At 36.3% G+C, this 26,680-nt stretch overlaps 2 protein-coding genes across 10 annotated transcripts in view; one reads left to right on the forward strand and one right to left on the reverse strand.

Moving 5' to 3' along the window:
• The window catches only part of PTPRD (protein tyrosine phosphatase receptor type D), a 1,190,026-nt gene that overhangs the window by 662,063 nt on the left and 501,283 nt on the right, over positions 1-26,680 (reverse strand). The gene's annotated exons all lie outside the window — the stretch shown is intronic.
• LOC146542187 (uncharacterized) overlaps positions 18,065-26,680 on the forward strand; it is an 83,048-nt gene continuing 74,432 nt past the window's right edge. Inside the window, 1 exon segment of the mRNA XM_085214065.1 lies at positions 18,065-18,275. Within this exon segment, the coding sequence (XP_085070191.1) occupies positions 18,065-18,275 (211 nt within the window).

Here is a 26,680-nt window from a genome sequence, read left to right on the forward strand (position 1 = left end):
CTTACTAAAATGCAATTGAGTCAATTCTGAGAACAATTTACTTCAAAGCAGAGCAAAAAAAAAAAAAAAGAAAAAAAAAAGCTTAGTGAAAGTACAAAGAATGATATATTGAGATGTACAAGTCATGTTTGAATATATAATTATCACTTTAGAAAGTGTTTTCTTTAACAGTAGTTCTACAAAGTATTTCATATTATTACTATGTTGCTCTTCAAAATATGTTTTTAAGGTGGTTGTCATAGTCTAGGATATATGAAATGATAAATTACTATAGATATGATTGCATTCTCCTTATATTGCTGCTTTAACAAATGGAAATCTAATGATCAATTCTCTGTATTGTGAAGTTTTACAGCATGAAATTACAATTCATGTCTTACTGAGAGAATGTGCATTCATATTAAAAACAACAATATAATTTGGCAGTTTTTACTTAGTCGCTTATCCAGTCCATGATAATATAAATTATACATTGCCTTAGGGTTCTGTTGCAAATAACACTGTATATGTCTATAAAATGAGACAGGTATTCTAGGACCTATTTCAATCATTAACATTCTTTTAAACACAACAATTTCTGGTTCAAGGAGTCTAATATTCCATGCATGTCAAACATATATCACTCAGTATCATAAATTTGGGTATGATCTCACAAGTCATGTTGAGCCCCAAAATTCAGCTGATTATCATTTTTAAGTGTACATTGCCCCTTGGAATTCTAGGGAAAGTGGTATGATGCTGTTATTCATTGCCACTTTGACTGTTGGCTTTGTTAATAACACTATGAAACTGGGAATTTTAAACCCTCAAACTTCTTAATAGATGCAGGAAAATATACTTCTATTCCGGGTAGCATTCAACAGAAAAATACAGGACCAGAATTGATGAATTACAACAGCAAAACACTCTCCGTGTGAGAGAAGCAGAAAAGTGGTTTGAGGAAAATGCATTTTGGAGTTAGCTTGTTGACAGTGTATCTATCTTACATGCCTTGGAATAGTTTTCCATGGCTAGTGATAAGTTTCCTGTAAAATTCTGAACTCACTGAAGACAAACTATCCTTGGCTGCATTAGCAGGATTGTAACAGCTATGATTATGTCACTCTACCACTCTACTAGCACTTCACAGAATCACAGAATGAAAAAAAATTGTTTGGCATAGTTGGAGAACTATTCTAACTCTCCGCTTAGAGCACCGTTAGCTAGAACATGTTTGTGAGGGTAGTGTCCAGACAGACTTGAATGTCTCTAAGAATGGAGACTCCACAACCTCTCTGGGCAATCTGTGTAAGTTTTTATCACTTTCATCAGAAAAAAAATATTTTTCTTATATTCAGATGTAATTTTTAATCTTTCTGGTTTTCTGCATTTCTACTACGCCTGCTACTTAGTATCACTGAGAACAGTCTGGTTCCATCTTCTCCACATAATGCTATCAGGAGTTTATACAAATGGATATGTATTACGGATCATATATTTATACATATGATCTCCTGAAAGACTTATCTCTTCTAGTCTGAACACTTCAAGCCTTGTAGAATCATAGAATCACCAAAGTTGGAAGAGACAATCCACTCCAACCACCTACATAATATCAATATTCCCTACTAAAATATGTTGCTTAGTACAACACATAAGCATTTCTCGAAAGACAGTGAACTAACTACCCCTCTGGGCAGCCCATTCCAGCAGCTAATCACTCTTTTGAAGAATAAATTTTTCCCAATGTCCAACCTGAATCTCCCCTGATGCAACATGAGGCCATTCCCTAGTCCTATAGCTAATTACACAGGAGAAGAGGCTGACTCTCACCTCACCATAACTTCCCATCACATAGTTTGTAGAGAGCGATAAAGGTCTCCTGGATACTCTGAATGTGGTAGAGTATAGCGAAACCACTGTAGAAAGGAATTAAAGTTCAAAGGCTTGGTCTTGTGAAACTACCCAGGCTTGGATAAAGTCTAATTCTTGAAAAATAACTTATTTCATAATCAAAGATTATTTCAATTTTAGCAGGAAAAAAAGAAAAAAAAGAAGAAAAAGAAAGAAAGAAAGAAAAAAAAGGATTACTTACTCCCCACTTAATCTTTTATTTCATTTTCTGATTAGACCAATTATTAAATAATTGGTTTAGCTTTGTTATTCAGAACTTTATTTTGTGGCCTATCTAACTTCCTAACTTTCAAAGTGCAGTTATTGTTCTAGTTATTGTATTTGGCATTTTTCCACACAAAATGAAAAGACTTGTAACAAAAGCAGTCAATTATTGTTATGAATAAACTTGAGGGGAAAAGTAGACCAGAGTAAGACATTTCTTTGGTCTTGAACACCACATAAGCAAGAGTATCTATCGCTTTACATGGGTTTTCTGTTGCTTATTCATTATTATTTGATGGATATAGAAACATCTGTTCTTTATGCAATTAAGTCAGCAAGCAGCTGTTGACATCTGCTTTATGCTTTTCAGTGCTGTTGCAATTTGAGTTTTTGGAAGCAGTAAGACAGCATTTCAATGCATCACACAAGCTAATAAACCTTTATTTTTTTTTCCCCATCTTTTGTACCACAAGTCAAATTTGTAGTTCTAGTGTGGTTGGTGAAAACTATACACAGTACACTTGGTGAAACGAGGTGGGATTCAATGCTATTAACTGATGAATGGAGAATGCAATACTAATCTTTTGTTTAATAATAATAATAATAATAATAATAATAATAAACGTATCTTTAAGGCGCATCTATCCAGAATCTAGGATTCTGGGAACAGCAGTGGAAGGCAAAACTGTGGAGCAATTTTTTATTTTTTTCTACTGTGAAAACTGAAGATGGTTTCAGCAATCTATAGGATATTTTGACTTATCAGCCTTTTCTAAATACCAGAAGAAAAAAAATTCAGTGCAGATAAGGGATTTCTCCTATTGTGGTCACAATGAAGTTTCATATTGAACACTTCAATAAAAGTGCAATCCCTAAAAAAAGTATAGAACTGAATTCAGAATTTTATCTCATTTTAATCAGCATTATCTGGAAGTACTAAGTAAATTTTTTTTACACAGTGACTGTTAAATAATTCGACTAACCTAAATTATTTTTATTAGTTTTATTGTTGCGTGCTTTCAGATACAAAAATGACTAGCTATACATAATGATAAACACTGAAAGATCAAATGTAGACACATTTACTAAATAAATGAAAACAAAACAACATATTCTTTTAAAAAGCATTTATCTCAAAGGAATATAGAAGAAAAAATAATATATTTTGCTTATGATCCAGTTTGGAAATGCTTATTACAAAATTCCTTGCATGAGAACAGTCATTTCATAAGCATAACATCTAAAACTTACAGAGAAAAGGAAACTGTGGAATAAACCAAACATATCAATTAATTGACAGTGTTTATAATCAGTTTTGCATTTTGCAGCTTCCGCTGAGGATCAGCAAACTCAGTGAAGTGTTAAGATCTGATGAAACTGAAACAATTGCAGGAACTTATACTCCAAAATGAGCAGAGGTTTGACGGAAAATTATCTGTTTTATATATGTCATTCTTACAAAACAGGTAATCTTCTTTAGATGTATATGGAGATCCTAAGAAAACTAAGGCTAGAAAATGCAACATACTCAAGGACAGGTGACACAGGAAGAACATAGACACACCATTCAAACGTAGAAATGAGGTTAGAAAAGCCAAAGCTCACCTGGAAGGCAATAGGTGAGGGCAATAAAATAATTTCTACAGGTACATCAGAAGAAAAAGGAAGGCAAAGGAAAATGTGGGCCCACTGTTTAATGAGGTAAGGAACCTGGTGACAAAGGACACTGAAAAGACTGAGTCAAAGACTTCCATATTTTGATATTTAAGAGTAAGTCTCAAGGCCTTCAGATGAGAGGGAAAGCCTGGAGGAAAAAGATCTACACTCAATAGAGGAGAAAGGACCAGAATATGAATTATTTAAAGACACTAGATTTACCTAAATCCCTCGGAACTGATGGATTGCACCCTCCACTGCTGAAGAGTTGGTTCATTTAATTGCAAGACTACTATGCTATGGTGACTATGGGAAGTAAATATCACTCCTTTGTTCAAGAACAGAAAGAAGAAAGATCTGGGGAACTACTTGTAGACAGCTTTGCCTTAATTGTGAAGAAGGCAATAGAGGAAATCGTTCTGCAAACAAATTCCAAACATGAGGGAGAAAAAGCCGATTGGATATAGGCAGTATATATATAGGAAGCATATGGAATCATACTTAACAAACTTCATAGCCTTCTATTGTGAGGTCGCTAAAGTGATGAACAAATGAATGCTGTTTGTCTTGAATTTAGTAAAGCTTTTGACACTGACTCCTATAATATTCTCATAGACAAACAGAAGTATAATCAGTGAGATGGACTGAAAACTGGTGAATTACAAGACTGTAAGGAATGATGAGATTCATGAAGGCTTATTGCAGGTCAACTGGTCTGGTGTACCACAGGAGTTGATATTACCTATCTGGATCCACAAATGTTAAACAACTTTATTAATTACTTGAACAATGTACATGTTGTCACAGGATACTAAAGTGGAAAGAAAGGTGTACACCAGATAGGTTTATCAGTCCCAGTGTTCAGGGATGATTTAGTAGAATAGAGAAATGACCAACAGGAATCTCACTATGTACAACGAAGAGAAATGCTGAACTGTCATTGGGGAGGAAATACATGCAAACAACTGCAGTACAGATGGTTAGAAGCAGTTTGGCAGAAAAGGCCCTGGGTGTCCTGGTTCACATAAGCCAGCAATGCACCTTTCTAGCATAGAAGGCTAACAGCATCCTGGGCGTCATAACAAAGATTATTAACAGAAAGCTAAATGAGGTGAACGTTTCTCCTTACTTAGCACTGATGAGACACATTTGGTTGCCAGGTCCAGTGATGTGCTGCTCAAGATAAGAGAGTCATGAATCTACTGGAATGAGTTCAGAAAAGACCCATGAAAATTATGAAAGTATTTATTATATGAGAAGAGGCCTAGAACTGGCAGTGTTTAGCCTAGAGAAGTCTCATGAAACAACTTACTCATGTGTATAAATATGCATATATGATGAGTAGTAAAGAAAGTGAGGCCAGAAATTCCTAGTGATGTCCAATAAGAGGACAAGAGGCAATGGGCACTAATAAAAACAGAAGAAATTCAGATAATATGAGAGCAAATTTTTATTAATGTAGTGGTTGGGTAGTACCCTGGAATGGGTTGCTCAGAGTGGTTGTGAAATTCCATCCCTGAAAGTATTTTAAACTGTCTGGACACAGACGTTAACAACCTTCTGAAGCTGATCCTGCATGAGCAGGATGTTGAAGTAGACAGTCTCCATATATGCCAACCAAGTTCAACCACACTGCAGTTCTTCCAGGTAGCTCCACATATTCTGTAACATATAATCAGAACAAAGCAAACATGGAGATTTCATGCCTGAAGCCAGTAAATTCTCTTCTATCAAACTGTGTGATATCTAAATGTGTTCAGAAAAACTTAAGTATAACAATGACTTAACTAAACAATGAATTAACATTTGTACTTACTAGCACTAGTTGGATAACTCAGAAATTCTGATAGATAGTTCAATATTTTATGTATTGTTCATGCCAGAATAGGAAACTACTTCAACTATAATTCCATTTTTAAAATGCTACTAAATGGATTGTACAGAAATGTCAAGCATAGAGAAAAAGCACTACAAATGTAAAGGAAATAGCAAAAAAATCTCCCCTTACAACCAACAGAAACAAGTTATTGTTATTATTTTGACTTTTGACTCTTCCACCAGCTCCAAGAAAGTAAAAGAATTTCAATTATAGTCCCTCTTATGGTTTCTTTTTCAATTAGTAAGAAAGCAAACAAGGAATAAAATTGCTTCTGGTCTGTTGCAGATGTATATATCCTGCTACCTTGTCACAGTATCTTATTCTGTTTTTCATTGTATTGTAGCATTGCAGTATTACCATGTCCTGCTTCCTCTAGTAGTTATTCTGTCTTTTGAGTGACTGACAGCATGCAAAATGATCTCTAGATAGAAAAAAACTTTTTTTAAAACAAGATATAACTCAGTGCAATTTGTCACATGCAACTAAATTTCTTTTGGTTCTTATATGTTTCCAAATCCTTTGCAGTGTTAATGACATAATCTAAGTATCTAAGCATTCATTGATAATATGATCTGTTGCATGTTTTGTCTATTTGTCTTGAAGTCCTAGTGGGACAACACTAGTGGGACTTCCCCTAGTGGGAAGTGTGTTTACATGTGTGCATGTGTTCCTACCTCTGAAATAAGCACTGAAATATGTCATTTCAGAAGTAAAAATACAACTAGAAATAACTTGTTTGTTATACAAATAACTATCTCTGATCATAGGTTTGATTTTCCTGTACAGCTCTGTTCGGTGACTTGACTAAAGAATTTTCTGAAGAGAAACAAACAGGGTGTAGGAGGGGGATTTTGGTAGGGCAGAGAAAGATTATAGATAACAGAAAATGAGAGGAATTGTTGATACACCAGTGAGTCATGCTGCCACCCAGATGGACCTTTACAAGCTGGAGAAACTGGCTGGCATGAGGTCCACTGACGAGAAATGAAGAGTTCTGTACCAGGAGAGAAACAATCCTGTGCAAAAGTGCTGGTAATCACCCAGCTTGAAAGCATCCTAGAAGGAAAGAACCTAGAAGTTCTGGTAGACAAGAAGTTGAACATCAGTTAGCAATGTGCCCTTGCTGCTGAGAAAGCTAACCTTACTCTTGGCTGCACCGGGCAAAATATTGACAGCAGGTCAAGAGAGGGGCTCCTTCCCCTTCACTCAGGTTTGATGAGGCCAAACTTAGAGGACTGTGTCCACAGCTGGGCTCCCAAATGTAATACATGGACACACTATAAAGAGTCCAGAGGAAGGCCACGAAGGTCATCAAAGCATCTCTATTGTGAGGAAATGCTGAAAGAAGTGGGGCTTGTTCAGTTTGGAGAAAAAAAAGTTCAAGTGGGTTCTTGTCAATGTGTATTAATGCCTGAAAGGAGGCTACAAAGAGGACTGAGCAAGGCTGGGACGGGGATGTCCATTACCAGGACAAGAGGCAATGGGCACAAACTGGAGTGCAAGAAGTTCGATTTGGATACCAGGCAGCAATTCTGTTCTGTATACATGACAAAGCACTCAAACAGGTTATCCAGAGTATCTGAAAGATTTCATCAGTGTGGGAAATCGGATGAAGTAATATTCAACATTGTTGCTTATTACTGATGCATGATTTCTGTTGTTTCATATATTAGTTGTCAGTTTATCAATCATTTCAGGCATGCTGCCTAGGATAAAATCTTTGATATTTTATATCTTTTTATCATAGATTTGCTGGATTAGTTGGCTTTTCAGTTAACACTGTTTTTTAGCAGCAAAATTATGAAATAAACCGAATAGCTTCTAATCAATATTTTAAGCACTTAAACCTTATTTTATGTAATTATATTGCTTGATTTTGAAATGGATATCTGCCTATTCTACCCCAAATATAAAACCTTTGTAAGTCAAATAGAGTCAGAATAGTATAATGAGGTAAAAACTGAGGAGCCAACTAAATGGCCACATGAACCATCAAGTTGCTGTGCAGATATAAAATTATTTCCTATATGATTTAGTTTAGGCTGTCAAGGAAGGTGGGAAATGATGTGTCTTCCCTCTATCATGTGGAAAAGAGAACAAATAAAATGTTATTTATTTGTTTATTGTCAGAAAAATAATTTACATAGGAGACTGAAAAGATTAGACAAAATATTCTGCAAAAAGGTTGTACATAGATTCCTATTAGAGGTCCAAAAAGACATTCATGGCAGGGAAAAACACCAGGAAAAAATGTAATCAGATCTACTTTCTTTCAGAGCACTACAGTTTGGAACTATATAAAATATTTCTTCAAATATTAAATAATTATACTAATTTTTAATCATGGAAGTTGATGTGAGAATTACTTTCTCTTATCCAATTTGCATCTAAAACTTGCATATGAGATATAAACATCCCTCAAATCTTCCTTCCTTCCTTCCTTCCTTCCTTTTTCTTTCTTTCTTTCTTTCTTTCTTTCTTCTTTCTTTTCTTTCTTCTTTTCTTTCTTTCTTTCTTCTTTTCTTTCTTTCTTTCTTTCTTTCTTTTTCTTTCTTTCTTTCTTTTTTCTTTCTTTCTTTCTTTCTTTCTTTCTTTCTTTCTTTCTTCTTTCTTTCTTTCTTTCTCTTTCCTTCCTTCCTTCCTTCCTTCCTTCCTTCCTTTCTTCCTTTCTTCCTTTCTTCCTTTCTTCCTTTCTCCAAGCCCTTTATCATCTTTGTGGCCCTCTGCCTGACTCCTTCTAGGAGATTCCAGTATGTTTTGAACTGGAAAGCCCAGAACTGGATGCAATATTCTAAATGTGGCTTCACCAGGACACAGTAGAGGTGGAGGGTCACCTTCTTTGACCTGCTGACCATGCTCTTTTTAAGACACCCCAGGATATCATTGATCCTCTTGGCCACAAAGGCACACTGCTGTTTTATGGCTAACCTGTTGTCCACCAGGACTCAAAAGTCCTTCTCCTCAGAGCTCAACTCCACGTCATTCACTAACCTGTACCAATCCATGCAGTTATTCCTCCCCCAGGTGCAAGATCTTGTTAAACCTCACCAGGTTCCTCCTTGCCCACCTCTACATTCTGTACAGGTCTTGCTGAATTATAGCACAGCCTTCCAGCATCTTAGCCACTTGCCCAGCTTTGTATCGTCAGCTAACTTCCTGACAGTGGGCTCTATCCTTTCGTCCAGGTCACTCATGAAGATATTGAACAAGACTGTACCCAGAAACAACTTCTGGAGAGCACTGCTGGTTGCAAACTTCCAACTATACTCTGGCTATTTCCTTGTAAACTACAAGTGATACAAACAGTGAAATAACACTACATAATAGAACAAATTCTCAAGTATAAAATACCATTTTTCAGCAAAGTTTTGACCATTAACATATTTGCATGGGTGAGCTGCATGATGTTCTTTATTTCATATTATGGCAGCTGTGCATGATTGGCTACATCACAGCCTGTCTTTCATGTTGCTGTCACCATTGCTGAAATGCATTATCCACTACCACATTGTGCTAACATCCATTGTTTCATCTCCATAAATGTTCAACAAGCATCAGTGGATGTCAGTGGATTCAATATTTTCCATCTGGAGCAATTCAATGAATGCCTTTGCTTCATATACATTTCCATGTCAGATTCCGTTTTGTCAGACTGCCCCAGTGGACAATCTGTCACACAGCCACAAAATTTAACGGAATATTGGCAGGAAGGTTGAAATTCTACTGCCATACCCCCAGCATCCTCCTCTGTTATTACGGGTCAACATAATAAAATAAAAAGCATTATTAACAGATCAACTCTCACAACAATGAAAAAATATCCTATGAATAACTCAAATTGAGAAAAAGAGTCTATTTAAATCACCTTGAAAACCACCATTTAACATGAAAATTTACCAAGAGAAAAATCACACTCATTTATATGGAGGTGGTCCTCCATCTGATTGTTTGGATTTTTCACAAGAAATTCACCATCCTGGATCAGAGAAGCTGCAGTAGATTATGAAATCCAGACAGCTTCTGAGATACAATTCACAAATGGAGTATTTTATGGCTAACATCAAATTAAATAAACTTCTGCATGTCTGAAAACATGCAGACTAATATCATGTAGTTAGAACAAGAGATTATGTAGATCTAAGCATGAATTACTTACGTTCCACAACTCAGTGTGATCTAGTCAGTACAAGCTTAGTTGGTTTGTGGAAAGTAAAAAAAAAATAATGCAATTTTCTACTAGCACAGAATAGCTATAGGTACTCTTATAGTGGTGGAGTTTCTCATCACTTGTGCAGCATAAATTAAAAACTTTGTGGATTGAGTACTGAAGAATACTCTGGGGAGAGCAAGCATGCATCTGTGTGGTACTTAGCTGGCTGCCAGGGTTAAACCATAACAGTGTGGTAAGACTACAAATGAGCTAATCTATCAACACATTTTCAGTTCTTTATACACTTGAGTAAACTTACTGTGTGTTAGGATATACAAGGATATTCTTGAGTATTGCAAAGGTTTTCCTTCTGTCAGAATACACAGAATCTAAGGAATTAGGCCTTATTTCAAAAGGAATTTATAATTCTCTTTTTTCCCTAATATTCTGTGCACTTCAGGATATTTTCTTATGTCCTTTTTTCATCTCCTATAAAATCATTAAATAGACGCAATAGGGTTTGGAAGGGACCTCTGGAGATCACTGAGTCCAACCCCTCTGCTAAAAATATGATCCCTACAAAAGATCACACAGGAAGGTGTCCAGATGGACAGAATGACAGAACAGTAGAGGTTAGAAAGGACCTCTAGAGATCATCCAGCCCAACCCCCCTACGAAGCAGACCCCCTGCAGTAGGCAGCACAGGTAGGTGTACAAGTGGGTCTTGAATATCTCCAGAGAAGGAGAATCCACAACCTCCCCAGGGCAGCCTGTTCCAGTGCTCTGTTAACCTTACAGTAAGGAAGTTCTTCCTCATATTTTTATTGAACTTCCTGTGTTGCAGTTTTTACCCCTTGGCCCTTGTTTTGACACTGCATAATACTAAAAAGAGCCTGGCCCCATTCATTTGACTTGTGCATTTTTTGTATTTGTAAATAGTAATGATATCTCCTGCTACTGTTCTCTTCTCTAGGCTGAAAGATCCCTGATATCAGTCTTGCATGGAGATGCTCTTGGTCCTTAATCATCTTTGTAGCCATTCACTAGACTCTAGAAGATCTCTATCTTTTTTCGAATTGAGCAGCCCAGAACTGGACACAGTCTTCCAGATGCGGGCCTCACTAGGGTAAAGTAGAAGGGCAGGACGGATTGCCTCCTTCTGGCCATGGCTTTCTTGATTCACCCCAGAATACCTTTAGTCTTCATGGCCACAAAGGCATTTTTCTTGCTGACAGCCAGCCTGTTATCCATGAGGACTGCAAAGTCCTTCTTCTCTGAGCTCATTTCCATCAGGTCATTCCCAAGCCTGTATTTGTGCATGCAGTTATTCCTCCTCGTGCAGAACTCACACTTGCTCACATCAAAATTAATCAAGTAGCTCTCTTCCCAACTCAGTAGTCTATTCCCATCTTCCTGAATGGCAGCAGAGCATTCTGATGTGTCAGCCACTTCTCCCAGATTCATACTGTCAGCTGAGGTTGGACTCTATCCTTTCATTCAGGTTGTTCATGAAGATATTGAACAAGACCATACCCCTTGGGTGCACTGCTACTTACAGCTCCAACTAGACTTTGCACCACCGATCCACTGTTGACCACCATCTGAGCTTTACCAGTCAGCCAGTTCTGAAGTTACCTCACAGTCCACTCAGCTATCCCACAATTCCTTAATTTCATTACAAAAATGTTGTGGGAGACTGTGTAAAATGCCTTGTTGAAGTCAGGGTAGACAACTTCCATTGCTGTCCCCCCAGCTACCCAGCCAGTGATGACATCATAGACATATCAGCTTGACTGATAATTTCACTTTGGTGAATCCATGCTGACAACTCCAAATAACCTTTTTCTTCAAATTGCTTTCAGATGAAATGAAGAACAAGTTGTTCCATCACCTTCCCAGGAATGGAGGTGAGGCTGACTGGCCAATAGTTGTCTGAATCTTCCTTTTTGTCCTTTCTGAAGACTGGAGTGATATTGACTATCCTTCAGGTACCTCTCTGATTCTCCAAGATAATAAGAGAGCAGCTTGGGAATCACTTCTGCTATCTCCCTCAACATTCGTGGGAATCTGTTGAGGCCCACGGATTTGTGGGCATTGATTTTGCCTAAACAATCTGAGATCATAACTGATCTATCTGTTTTAATCTGATGATTTTAAAATGTGTTCTTAGTTTATCCTATTATTTATGCATTGCTATGTGTTTGAATGCATAATATATATGTATAGATAAATACAGTTAATAGATATATAATAAACACCTCAGAAACTTCCAAGTACTGCTAAATAAAGATCAAATTTCTTCTGAAGCATTAGATAAATAATAATTACATCTTGAAAAGAAAGAAAAGAGAGAATCTCTGCAGAATCAAAGAAAATGCTGTATAAAATGGTGTCTATGAAGTTTTTTACATATATTCATAGTTTCCTCTCCAACTTAACCCTAAACAAACAACATTATATTATGTCATGTGTGTAAAGCAATAGCTAAAATAAATTTACTCCCAGAGAGTAAATTAAAAACTACTTAACAAAACTGGAACAGCTTATTGTGCTGAGCACAGAATCTAGCACTTGCCTGATAAAACTTCTCTGAGATAATACACAAAATAAAAATATTATTAAGGAAGTGACAGTCTCTACTTAGTTCTCTATGTACAAATTACGTCCAAAAATTTGGAGCAAAGTAGTTCATTAATTAAACATTATTTTTTCTTGTCACTAAGACTGATGAATTTACATATCCAAACAGAATTTCACAAAAAGTCTAATACTGAGATTAGCATAAGACATTAGCAACATAGTTCTAAATAATTCATAAATTACTAACTGCAGCATTATTTTATATTTTAAAATTAAATGTAAGTAAGAATATTTTCGCAGGGAAAATAAAAGCAGTGGTTTTTATGTTGCCATATTTTCACAGCTAATGCTTGAGCTGAAGACATTTTACATTAAGTAAAAATCTGTTAGGCACAAATTTACACATATAAATAGTTCCTCTTTATTTGCCTCTAAATAATAAATATTTTGAAAAAATGTTTTGTCTATTCGGAAGCATTGATACTAAATAATATTGCATAATAATAAACTTCTCACTTTTATTCCATTACAGTCATTTAAATTAAAAATTATTATCTGCTTCTAGCATCCATTAATTCTAAATTTATCCACATAATTTTGTTTGGATAAAGGCCATATGTTATATTTGTCATTGGTCCAAATCTTGATCAATCAAGTAGTGACAGACAGAGTCATGCGATTTCATAGAGGATGATATTTTGACAGAGTCATTCCAGTGAAGCAGCTTTCTGAAGAAGAGTGTCTTGAAAGAAACCAAGAGAGTAGAATGTATTTGGAGGACAAATAAATAAATAAATAAATAAATAAATAAATAAATAAATAAATTCATCACTTGTACATAATAACTATCCAAGAGGCAAATTGCCAGAAAACTGCAGTCTGCCAAAAGGAAAATGTTCATTCTAAATATTTTAACAGTTTCATATGGATACCACTGTGAATGTTTTCCAAAACTGCTATACTATTTTTTTCATCCTCTGATACACAGTAAACTATTCTTTTAAATATATTGATCTAAAAAAAACCTAACACCATGTAGAAATTTAGCAAACCGCAGTGAAAGAAATATTTAAAAACATAAACTGATTGTTTGTCTGTGTGTCCTTAAAAGCATATTGCACTTTTCTTGCTGCTGAAAGTACTGAATGCTTTAAGATTAGTCTTAAACTTTTTTCAGTACTTCACTTAATGATTATAAGTCTGAGCATTACAAAGAATAAAAGTTTTTGTTTGTTTGTTTGTTTGTTTGTTTTGTTTTGTTTTGTTTTCCAGTGTAAGTACATTAATAACTGTGTAGCTTACTTCAGGGAATTCCATTTTGAAAGCAAACCAGTCAGCCTGCTACAAACCATTTCCAGAATGTGCAAACATATCCCATACAATTTTTCCCTGGCAAACAAACAACATTTAGTAGTGTGAAAAACTTTCTACACTTTTTCATAAATTGTCGACTCCCTGACTGCAATCCCAAAATGCATCAGCATATACCAAACTTTTTTTCCAGCTGTAAGAAAGTTTTAATTGAAAACAAGAGTGCTGGGTTTGAACACAGCTTCAGCAGATTATCAATTCAATTAGAAGGGGCTTTTTATTTAAGTTCTATTGTTGATACATCACTATGTCCTGTCACTTTGAAAAGTGATAGTGCTTTGTTATCAGTGCAGAGTGCAGGCAGCCTCCTGATCTAGAGGTAAACTAAAATAGAGTGGTGTATTTTCTATAGCTATAGAGTGATGAAAGTACTATGCACATGTTGCATTCTCCTCCAGTTGGGGATGTGGAGGGACAGTGCTGACACACTGTTTTGTTTAGACAAGCAGGTACCTGATTTTCTGACATTAAAAGAAAGAAAAAAAAAAAAGAGAGAGAAAAGGAGAGAAGAAAGGAAGAAAGGAAGGAAGAAAGGAAGGAAGAAAGGAAGAAAGAAAGGAGACAAGTGAAGAAATAAAAACAAAGGAAGGAAACAGAGTAAAAAAGAAAGGCAAGTAGAAAATTAGAAAAGAAGAAAAAAAAAAAAAAGAAAAGAAAAGAAAAATCATGTCACCAGGATTTTAAAGTTCTGAATTTAAAAGAAAAGGAAAAAAAAAAAAAAAAAAATTCTTAAAATTTTTTGAAAACATAATGAGGCTTTTGTTCAAAGAATTTCTTTTTTCCTTATTTCTACCCACTTTTTTTTACTAATCTCTTCCTGTCTGTAAGATTATTTGCAGGTAACTAAGGATAAATAACAACAGCTGAAGACAAATTTAAGTGAAAGTGTCCTGTAAAGCAGTGTTTATGCATTTACATATTTACTTATTTTTCTTACTTATTATTTGCTGCATATTACCCAAAATTAGAATAGAAAATAGAAAAATTTTATTAAGATATAAATTTATTACTCTTAAAATTTTCTCACCAAACTGTATTAATGGAAAAGGTGAAATTCTGCTTCTTAACTCTTCAGTATCAAAAAATATGTAAAGCATTGTGTTGATGTTTCAAGGGGAAAGTTAGCAAGCTCTCTTCAAATCAAAAATTCAAGGAATTCTACCAGTTAGTGCACTTTCAGAGTGTACTTCTATTCACATACAAATAGAGACAATTTTATTTATATAATTAAAAATCTCTGTGGTAAGCCACTTGAAAGCAAGAAGGGGAAAATCCAGTGAGTAACATAATAGGCATTTAAATAGAGGATGAAAAATAGAAAAGAACTGAGGGCTTTTGTGCTCCAACACCAACATTCTATTACAAAGTTGTGTTTCGGAAATACGATCTCAAATATATATGAATATATATATATATGAATATATATGAATATATATATATGGAAATATATATATATATATAAAATGAGAAGAAAAAAAAAAACAACTCAGAAAAAACATGAGATGATAAAAGCAATAGATATATGGCTGATTATGCAACCTTATATAAGTGATAAATGCAGTTCAAAACCATAAACCTCCAACAAGGTGGTACAGCAGTTATAGGTATAATCTTTCATTTAGCAGAATATAGTTCAGTCTTAGAACTTGTGATCCTGTATGAAATGTGCTATACCTCATCTTCATTTCAGAATCTCACGTAGCAAAAAGTTGTCATATGATTTATGGACCACATTGTCTATAGGGGATTAAATGAAAGCCTTGCACCAGAAGCCATGATTTATATGTGAGACAGCCAGTGAAAGGATATCTGGAAAGTAAACAGACTTGTTGAATGCATTTTATCATATGTAAATACATTTCTCTTCAAAATGTCAGTCTAGCTTTATTCTAAATGCAATACAAATACCGATCCTAAATGAAACTATAATGGCTCATGATTTTCTAGTAGCAAAGTGGAAATCTAATTATTTGAAGGTGTTATTACTCATATTCCCTTCCCAATTACATGCTCTACACAGACAGTCTCAACAGTCCATAAGTGAACTGCAAAGTTCTTAATAGCTTGTGTTATTCCATGGAAAAACATTCAGAAGTCACAAAATTATTTAGAAGCAAAACATTTTTGTATGTAACTTTGCATATTCAACGTTATTTCCATGTAAACTACCTTAAACTTATTTATTTACCCATTGTGAATTTGGAATGTGATGTAGGTTTAACATGAGACAAAAGCTTTGTTCTGGCAGTTTACTGCACTTTTTAATAAAACTGAAAAATAATTTGCTGAGAGCAAACTGGTGGCAGGTGTTCTTTAGTGTTGACAGCTGCATTTTTGACATGGATCACAGACAAACTGTAGTGTTCATACTAGAACATCTGGAACATTTGATCAGATTTCAAGAGCTAATTCAGATGGATTGTCCATTTTCATTTCAAAAAATAAAGGAAAAATAGTATTACGGTTACAGTGCACAGTTCAAATTAGCACATGAATAACTCCTTAAAAAATTCTCTGAAAAATCCAGTATGCCTAACTAAAATACATGTATATCTATAATAGATAAATTCTATATATTCAGTAGAAACTGTTCTGTGAAGTACAACCAGGTTAAAGTATGTATTTTCTCACAGAATGCTCAGAAATGCTTTGTAAGATTGTTATTAAGAAATTAAGAACTAAACAATATAAAAACCTGTCTTTCATTAGAACAGATCTGAAGTGTTAGAATGTGAATACGTTTGAGTATCTGTTGCCATTATTCAGAAGAAGAAAATTAAGCACCAGATAACCCTGAATAAAATAAATATTAAAAGCATAAGCAAATGGTATTTTTTTTTTTTTTACATGCTATGAATTTCATTATCCTAATTTAATAAGACTAGGCAATCCCTAGTGCAAAACCACTATACACAAACAGAATAAGAGAATGGTTGATGTTGGAAGAGACCTCTTGAAGTAATACATTCCAGAACCCTTGCTCAGGGAGGGAAAGCTACAGCAGGCTACTGAGGACCATGTCCAGATAGCTTTAGAAAGCCTCCAAGGACAGAAACTCCCCAAACTCTCTGAGCAACCTGATTGAGTATTTTGTCGTGCATACAGAACAAAAGTGCTGCCTGGTGTCCAAATGGAACTTCCTGCACTCCAGTTTGTGCCCATCTCCAATCTGAGAGAAAAGACCTCCGGTCTGAGTGAGATGCCTTCCAGTCTGAATAGGACACCCTCTGGTCTGAGAGGGACATCCTCAAGTTCTAACGGGACATGCTTTAAACTGAGAGACGGCTTCCAGTTCACAATATTTTGTCTCTAGATTGAACTAAACAACATTCAGGCCCATCGAGTCATGCTTGAATCTGAACTAAATACCCTCGTAATTGAATGAGACAGACTCCGAGCTGACTGGAGAATGAGAGCATCAGAACTGACCAACCTTATCAACTACACGAGGCACCAGAATTGATGTCAGTTGCCCCTATAAGAGGAAGGAAAATGAAGCGAATCTCGACTCACTTAGGACAGAAGAAAGAGGAGGAGGAGAAAGTAGAGGAAGTAGACACTGTAAGAGAAGAGGAGGAAAGAGATCCAGGAGAGTAGAACAGAGATCCATGGCATCCAGAGGGAGAGCTGAGACCCCCAATAAGATCGTGATCACCAATGCCCAGGAGGGTAACAAGAAGTTCTGAAAGAGTAGGAGGTGAGCATGATATCATTACCATTACTGATTGATCTCTGAAAATGAATGAAATTCATTGAGGTCTGAGAAAAGACTTTTCATGCCATCCAAATGGGCCTACTGTCACTTGGTTACTTTGATGTTGGGACAATGCGGCCAACAGTCTGTCACTAGATAGTAGAGAATCTTGCCAACTGGGTGACATTGCTAGGGCTCAGTCATTGACAGAGTAATACCTCAAGTACATCCAGAATGGATCCTTCACCCTCTGGAAGCAGATGCTGTTAGCCGTAAAAGTAAAAATACCCCTTGAAAGATGATCTGATGCCTGAGAAAAATAAATGAACTGACATGGAAAAAGGTATCCATTATTTGAAAGAATACACCATGGAGGAAATGTTACATAACCCCTCCTTCATTCCTGATGATCCAGACCAAGAACATGATCCTGAGAGAGTCAGGTGTACAACAAATATGTGGTGTATATTCACAAAGAGTGCACCAGAAAGATATGCCAGTACATTTGCAGCAATGTATGGCAGAGGGGAAAGAAGAGTCCTTAAAGAGGAACTGATTAATGAACTTTGAGATACATTTAAGCCCTCTACAAGCTTGTGTTTCAGCCATTGCAAAAGTAGCTGAAAAGCTGGACAAAATGGAGAACAATCAAGAAGATATAATAGACAAACTGTCTACCGTGTGTTATGCTGATGGATCTATGGTGGTATCAGATACATCCAGTGGGGACCAGAATTTCCAAAACAGCCTACTAGAGGAGCTGATCAAACTGGTTTCCTCCCAACCTGCATCATCCAATGTCTCAGCTATCAAAAGAAGATGTCCTCCTGCTCCAGCAAGTGATAACAGTAAGACTATGTCACATATGGCCTTGTGGCATTACCTATGTGACCATGGAGAAGATATGAAGAAGTAGCATAAAAAAAATCACTCTTGCTGTTCAAATACGGGTAAAAGAATTACAAGGCAGATCAACCATCAAGATGAACTCTCCAAAAAGATGATTGCTCCAATTGCTGCAGGATACAGAATAGCCATAAGAACAACAGAGGTAACAAACAGAGGGGCCCTGCCCCCAGCCAGGGGATGGAAAGGGATAATAGAGTGTATTGGACTGTGTGGATTCAATGGCCTGGCACATCAGAACCACCGAAATATAAGGCACTAGTGGACACTGGTGCACAGTGCACTCTAGTGCCCCCAAGTCACCAAGGGACAAAATCAATTTATATTCATGGGGTGACAGGGGATCCCAAGAGTTGACTATGTTGGAGGCCAAAATAAATCTCACATAAGACTGGCAAAAGCACCCTATTGTGACTGGCCCAGGGGCTCTATGTATAACTTGGTATTGATTACCTCAGAAGGGGATATTTTAAAGATCCCAAGGGCCATCAATCAGCCTTTGGAATAGCTGCTGAAGACACAGAAGTTGTTAAGCAGCTGTCTGTTTTGCCTGGCCTGTCAGATCTGTATGTTGTAGGCTTGCTACGAGTAAAAGAGCAACAGGTACCGATTGCTACAAAAATGATGCACAGACAGCAGTACTGCACCAACAGGGATTCCTTGCTCCCCATTCATGAGTTGATTCATCAACTCGAGAGTCAGAGAGTGATAAGCTAAACTCATTCACCTTTTAACAGTCCCATATGGCCAATGTGTAAAGCCAGTGGAGAATGGAGGCTGACATACTTCCATGGACTGAAGTCATAGCCCCACTGAGTGCTTCTGTACTGTACATGTTAGAACTCCAGTATGAACTGGAGTCAAAAGCAGCCAAGTGTTATGTCACCACTGACACTGCTAATGTCTTCTTTTCCATTCCTTTGGCCACAGAACGTAGGCCACAGTTTGCTTTCACCTGGAGGCATGTTCAGTATACCTGGAATCATTTGCTCCAGCAATTTGCCATGGGTTGATCCAAACTGCACTGGAACAGGGTGGTACTCTTGATGTACTTACAGTACATTGATGACATTATTGTGTGGACCAATACAGCAAGGGAAGCTCTTCAGAAAAGAGAACAAATAATTCAGATCCTTCTGCGTGCTGGTTTTGCTATTAAGCGAAGTAAAGTGAAAGGACCTGCCCAGAAAATTCAGTTCCTGGGTATAAAGTTGCAAGATGGACATCATCACATTCCAAAGGATGTGCTCAACAAAATCACTGTGATTTCTCTGCCCACTAATAAGAAAGAGATGCAATCTTTTCTAGGCATAATGGGCTTTTGGGGAATACCTAGCCTCACTGTAAGCCCCGTTTATCAGGTGACATGGAAGAAGTATAATTTCATGTGGGATCCTGAGCAGCAGCAGGCTTTTGAGCAGATTAAGCAAGAGATATCCTTTGTCATGGCCCTAGTGCCAGTATGGACTGGACAGGATGTAAAGAACATCCTCTATACTGCTGCTGCAGAGAAAGGTCCCACTTGGAGTTGGTGGCAAAGAGCCTCAGGAGAGACTTGAGGCCGACCCCAGGAATTCTGGAGTAGAGCGTACAGGGGGTCTGAAGAGTGCTACATTCCAACTGAAAAGGATATCTTAGTCGTGTATGAGGGGATTTGGGCTGTTTCTGAAATAATCGGTACTGAAGCACAGCTCCTTCTAACATCTTGACTGCCAGGGCTGAACTGGATGTTCAAGGGAGATTCCCTCTATCCATCATGCCGATTGGAGTAAGTGGATTGCATTGATTACACAATGAACTCGGATGGGGAACCTCAATCATACAAGAATCCCAGAGGTGATCATAGACTGGCCTGAAGACAAAAAGTTTGTAACATCACCAGCAGAATAGATATTGTGAGCTAAAGAAGTCCCACTATACAATGAACTACCAGAAAATGAAAAGACATATGCCTTGTTCACAGATGGACTGTGTTGTATTGTAGGGAATCATCACAGATGGAAGGTGCTGTTTTGAGCCCCACATGACAAGTTGCAGAGACCACTGAAGGGAAAGGAGAATCAAGCCAATTTGCAGAGCTAAAGGCTGTCCAATTGGCCTTAGATGTCGCTGAATGGAAGAGGGGGCCAATGCTTTATCCTTAGACTGATTAATGGATGGTGGCAAATGCCTTATGGGGGTGATTACAGCAGTGGGAAAAAAATACTGGCAAAGAAGGGGTAAACCTATTTGGGCTGCTGAACTGTGGAAAGACATTGCTGCCCGAATAAAGAATTTGGTTGTAAAGGTGCGTAATGTAGATGCTCATGTGCCCAAGAGTTGGGCTACTGAAGAACAACAAAATAGCAATCAGATAGATCAAGCTGCCAAAATTGAGGTGGCTCAAATAGAATTGGAGTGGTAACACAAGAGTGAATTACTTCTAGCTTGGTGGACCCATGAAACTTCAGGCCATCAAGGAAGATATGCAACATATAAGTGGGCTAGAGACCGAGGGGTGGACTTAACTATGAATGCTATTGCACAAGTTATTCATGACTGTGACACAAGTGCTACAATTAAACAAGCCAAAAGGATGAAACCTCTTTGGGGGGAAGGGTGATGGCAAAAGCATAAATATGGGGAGGTATGGTAGGTTGATCATATCACCTTGCCACAAACTAGCAGTGGTAAGCATTATGTGCTTACCATGATGGAGGCAACCACCATCATGGGTGGCTTGAAACATATGCAGTACACCATGCTACCACCCGAAATACCAGATTAGGTCTCGAGAAACAAGTCCTGTGGTGACATGGCACTCCAGAAAGAAATGAGTCAGCTAATTGGACTCATTTCAAAAATTCTCTTGTAAATACTTAGGCCAAAGATCCACTGAGTGGATTTATCATATTCCCTACCATGCAGCAGCCTCTGATAAAATTGAATGACACAATGGGTTGTTAAAAACTATGTTGAAAGAAATGGGTGACAGAATATTTAAGCATTGGGAAAAGCATTTGGCAGAAGCCACCCGGTTGGTCAACACTCAAGGATCTATGAATTACAATGGTCCTGCCACCACCCTACATACTGTCAAGGGAGATAAAGTGCCTGTAGTATGTGCAAAGAACATGCTGGAAAAAGCAGTTTGGGTCTTTCCAGCTTCTGGGAAGGGCAAACCTCTTCTTGGAACTGTTTTTGCTCAGGGACCTGGGTCCACTTGGTGGGTGATGCAGAAAAATGGCGATGTTCAATATGTACCACAAGAGAATTTGATGTTGGGGAAGTGCAGTCTGTAATTCCGTGTGTATATATACATAGGTTTGTGTGTGCCTGTGTTTAAAGCTTGTTAATTATTGTTTTTTTTTGTTAAACATGATGTAGTATTGTGGAATAAGGGGAATATTATTGTGGAATAAAATTAATAAAAATAAAAATGTTAGGATCTTATGCTTTTTTGGCGTTAGTGGAAATTATCTGAAAATGTGTTTCATGTGTTTTGTAAGCAAGAAGAATAAGTTACACTATGAAACAAAACATTTCTGATCCAGAATATGTCTCTGTGTTACTTTTTAGAGAAAGGTGGTATCCAGTATTCACTCGAATTTTTCCATGAACCTTCAGAAATTTCCATTCTAGATCTCAATTTCTGTGCTACACTTTGATTATAATTTATTTGTAAGGTGTTCTTTTGTTTGTTTTTGTTTTTTGTTTTTTGTTTTTGTTTTTGTTTTTTTCTTTTGCTGGTGTTCTGCTGTTAGTTTAATAAACAGAAGAACATAAAATATGTAGCATATATTTTTATATCTAGCCAATATAGCTACATATATTCTCTGTGAAGAGGATGATTTATATTGAAAGGAAAAAAATGGTTTACAGTGTAAGAATACTTGAGAATAAAATTCTACTCTGAAATTCAGAAATAACAGCCACTGAAGATTGGTATCTACTGATGAGAGTAGCAGTTTATTAATCATTTGTCATGTAACAATGACATGTTGGATGTTGATTTCTGTTCAGTTACACGGCGAAATCTTATCTACTTTGTTGCTATAAGAGTTATCTACATTCTGTTGAAAGCATTTGCAGACTTAAGTAGGCTTTGAAGCTTTTTTCTCAATGCCAGTTACTTCTCTTTCCCCCCATTTCTTCATTATCAGCTGAATGATTCAACGAAAGCCTAAACTTGATCTCCAAGCACACCAAACAAATAACACATTTCTGATCAGATACACACTGATAAGGACTGATAGAGTTATCAATAGTCAAAGGATAAATCACAGTACAAAAAGAACTTAGTCTCAATATGGTAGGAGGGAAAAACAAAGAGAATAAGATATTTATATCATAGAAGATGCATACTCCTTTGCAATATGCATTCAAACGTTTTGTAAGCAAAGCCCTCTGTAATTTATCAATGCGCAAATATGACAGTTAGAAAGAGGTGGAGGAAAGAAGTTGTACTTGAAAAAATAGCTAAGACTACAGAAATAATAGAATTTCTATTTTACATATACCCAGAACTATCTGTTCTAGCAAGTAATGTTTCTTCTTCTTCCCTATCAGTTCATTTTAATTTTGAAATGAGATTTAAAATGTCACAGAATCATAGAATTACATATTGGTTTGTGTTGAAAGGGACCTTTAAGATCATCTTCTTCCAACGCCCCCACTGTAATCAGGGACGCCCTCCACTAGATCATGCTGCTCAAAGTCCTGTCCAGCCTGGTCTTGGAAAAGACCTTAAAGATCATTGAGTACAACCACAACCTAACCATACTACCCTAACCACAACTTCACTGGGCAACCTGTTCCAATGACTCACCATGCTCACAGTAATTTCTTCCTAATATCTAGTCTAAATCTACCTTTGTCTAGTTTAAAACCATTTCTGTCACTAGTTGCCCTTATAAAAAGTCCCTCCCCAGCTTTCCTATAGGACCCCTTCAGTCACCAGAAGGCTGCTTTAAAGTCTCCTGGGAGCTTTCTCTTCTCCAAACTGAAAGCCCCAGATCTTTCAGACTGTCCTTCTAAGGGAGGTTCTCCATCCAGCCCTCTGATCATCTTAGTGGACCTTTTCTGGACCTTCATGTCCTTCTTGTGTTGGGAGTTTCAGAACAGTGCTCCAGATGCAGTACTCCAGTTGAGGTCTCAAAAGAGCAAAGTAGAGGTCACACTTCTCTTGATGCAACTAATTAATTTGATTCAGATTCTAAATTAATTTGATTCAGAGCTGCAACATTACTCTAGAATTCTGTATAAGAATTTGAATTTGATACATAACAAAACATGAGAAATGTTATTCAGTCTATTTAGTAAATTACTCAGATTATAAGATAAAGTCTGAACTGTAAAAAACTCATATTATTTCAGATTAGCCCATTTTCCTTTTCATCTTTCTACTTCAGTGTAACAAAATGAACTGAGTGGAAGTGACAGTCTGGTTAACAGAAACAGGAGGCTTTTTTAGAAGAAAAAAACTGCATAAATCTTTACAGAAAATCACCAGTAGAAAATTCTTGCTGAATGACATGAGAGAGTATCTCTGAGTTTACATTGTTACTTTATGCTTTCTATTGTGTTTATTAAAACTACTAATTATTTCTAATTGAAATGTTTCTATTACTGTTACTATTATTGCTATTTATTAAATACTTGTTGTGAACTTAGCTATATGTTTATTTAAACGGTGTATGAGTGATTCTCTCTTAAATACAAACTCTAAAAAATTCTAAAATATTCACATCAGATCAAATGACTGGTCTTTTTGCCCAAAAATATATGTAAATACGCTGACTAGAGCTCTTTGAAAGGGAAGGTCTGCATCTTTTTCCCCATCTCTGTTTATGAAGAAAATTGTGTATACTGTGTATCCAGAATTCTGGAGGGATTAGAAAAAAATCTTGCTCTTCCCTCATTAATTTTTTCTGTTATATTTCTATGCAGTTTTTACAGAGCATGAAACTTCAGGAAAACAAACCAACAAACAAACAAATCCACATAAAATCAGAACAAAAAAAACAAAAACAAACTTCTACCAGAGGATACACACAGAAGAATATAAAAGAGCATTTTCATGAAGGACAATAGAATTTTTATCTTGCTATTGTTTCAGAGAGAATTCTATGAATTATTAAGAGAAATTTCATGTTGATGACATATTTTCATATACTTCCTAAAAGAACTTCAGGAAGTCAATTATAACTGTAAAAAAAATTAAAATATAAAAAAAAATGTTTTTGTTCTACTATTTCATCAAATTTAACCTGGATTGTTCACAGCTCAGCACTTGTTGCAAGAGCAAAAGTTGTATGAAGATGAAAAGTCTGGATAATATTATTTGAATTATTTGTCTAATAAACTATTAACAGATTACATATCAGTGTATTTTCCATGTGAATTTTAAATCATTAAATCTTTGACAAAATTTTGCAAGTAAAATAAAGTGATTACCAATAATAATATTTCAACCTACCTAATGTCATCTCAAAAGAAAACAGATCCTCTAAATGAAAAGCCATGGATGAAGGGAGAGTGTTCAGTGAAGGTCAAGACAAATAATATGGCATCTGCTTAACTTTTTTATGCTTCATTTTCTTCTTTTCTTTTTTTTCTTTTCTTTTCTTTTCTTTTCTTTTCTTTTCTTTTCTTTTCTTTTCTTTTCTTTTCTTTTCTTTTCTTTTCTTTTCTTTTCTTTTCTTTTCTTTTCTTTTCTTTTCTTTTCTTTTCTTTTCTTTTTTTCTTTTCTTTTTTAAAGAAATTGAGCCAGTTTTCAAATATTACAGTTTGAAAAGACATTGCATGCAAAAACATGCTGCCAAATTAAATGTGTAACAGGGAATGTTTTGTAAAGACAAATAGCAAAAATGAAAAAAATCTGTCATACATGTAATTTTTTTTTTTTTTTTTTAAGCCACAGATCAAGTGGACTTTATTTTAAAAGATAGTTTTCTGGTAGTAAACCTGATTGCGAGGAAAAAAAAAAAAAAAAGATTTACTATGGTGAGTATATTATCAAGTAACATATGGAAAATACAGCAAGTATAATTTGTAATGATAAAAAAATGACTTTTCTAAGATTAGTCTGTTGAGACAGAGTTTAGCCAGGCAAACAGAACAAACAGGAAAATCTGTCTGTAGAAATCTGGAGAGCAAAGTTGTTAATTTTGAATTTTATGATTTGGTGGTAGAAGAAAGTACTGATGCTAAACGTATGGCTCAACTTGTCAATTTTAGTGAACATAAAATTATAATGAATATAGTGTTATTGAAGAAGTGGCTTTTTTGTTGCCATTAAAAGACACAATTACATCTCTTGACTTGTATGAAGCATAAAAAACTACATTCAAGCAATTTTCTTTAATCTCTCTCAACACATCTGGCACAGCTACCAATGTTGCTCTGGTGTTGGTTGATAAAAAAAAAAAAAGACGTATTTACAAAATTCATAGAATCATAGAATGGTCTGTATTGAAAAGGATCTCAAAGATCATCTAGCTTCAACCCCCCTGCTGTGGACAGGGTTGCCAATCACTAGACCAGGCTGTCCAGAGCCACATCCAGCCTGGCCTTGAATGCCTCCAGGAATGAGGTGTCCACAACCTCTCTTGGCAACCTGTTCCAGTGTGTCACTACTGTCTGAGTGAAAATTAACAGAAGATGATGTAATTGATGCCAGAACCTCAATTTTCATGAAATATCACTATATCACTGTCATGGTTTTGCGACTTTTTTGTTGTTGTATTCTACATCATAACATCATGTAAAGCACTGGGAGTTAAAGAGTTAATGTTCTGGTTCACTGGACCACTGTTTCTGGGTGCCTGGTTCTTAGAGGAGGATTGGGGGGGGCTGCATTCTCCAAAGGACTTCGCACCCAGGGGAAGAGAGATGGAGCTTCTGGCAGGTCGGGAACTTCTCTCTTTGTTCACTGTCAAGGAGCACATGGTCCCCGTCTTGTTTTTTGCCTGCAGCTTTAGAGTAGGCCTTTGGTTTGGACACTTCGTCATTTTGTTTGATTTGTTGGCCTCAATTCCAATTGTATTATGTTGTATTGTGTTATGTTGCACTCTGATATCATATCTAGTAAAATAATATTCCTTCTCAGATCATTGCTTCTATTCTGTTTTTAGACCCATCTACTATCTCCCTACCCTTCCCCTTTTTTTTCCCTTTTCCAGGATGTGGGTTTGCAAGTCCCCTGCCTCATTAGTAATGGGACCAGCCCATTGACATTTTTTTTTCTCTCTCTGTCTTTCTTTTCTGGGCCAGTGGGCCTATGAGCCTACTGTCCCCATGCTGTGGACACAGATTTAGAGGTAACTCAATGACAATCACACATCAGGAAAATTTACATGCAGAAGTT

Source organism: Meleagris gallopavo, chromosome Z, assembly GCF_905368555.1.
Source record: "Meleagris gallopavo chromosome Z, MGAL_WU_HG_1.1, whole genome shotgun sequence".
NCBI classification, from domain to species: Eukaryota; Metazoa; Chordata; class Aves; order Galliformes; family Phasianidae; genus Meleagris; species Meleagris gallopavo.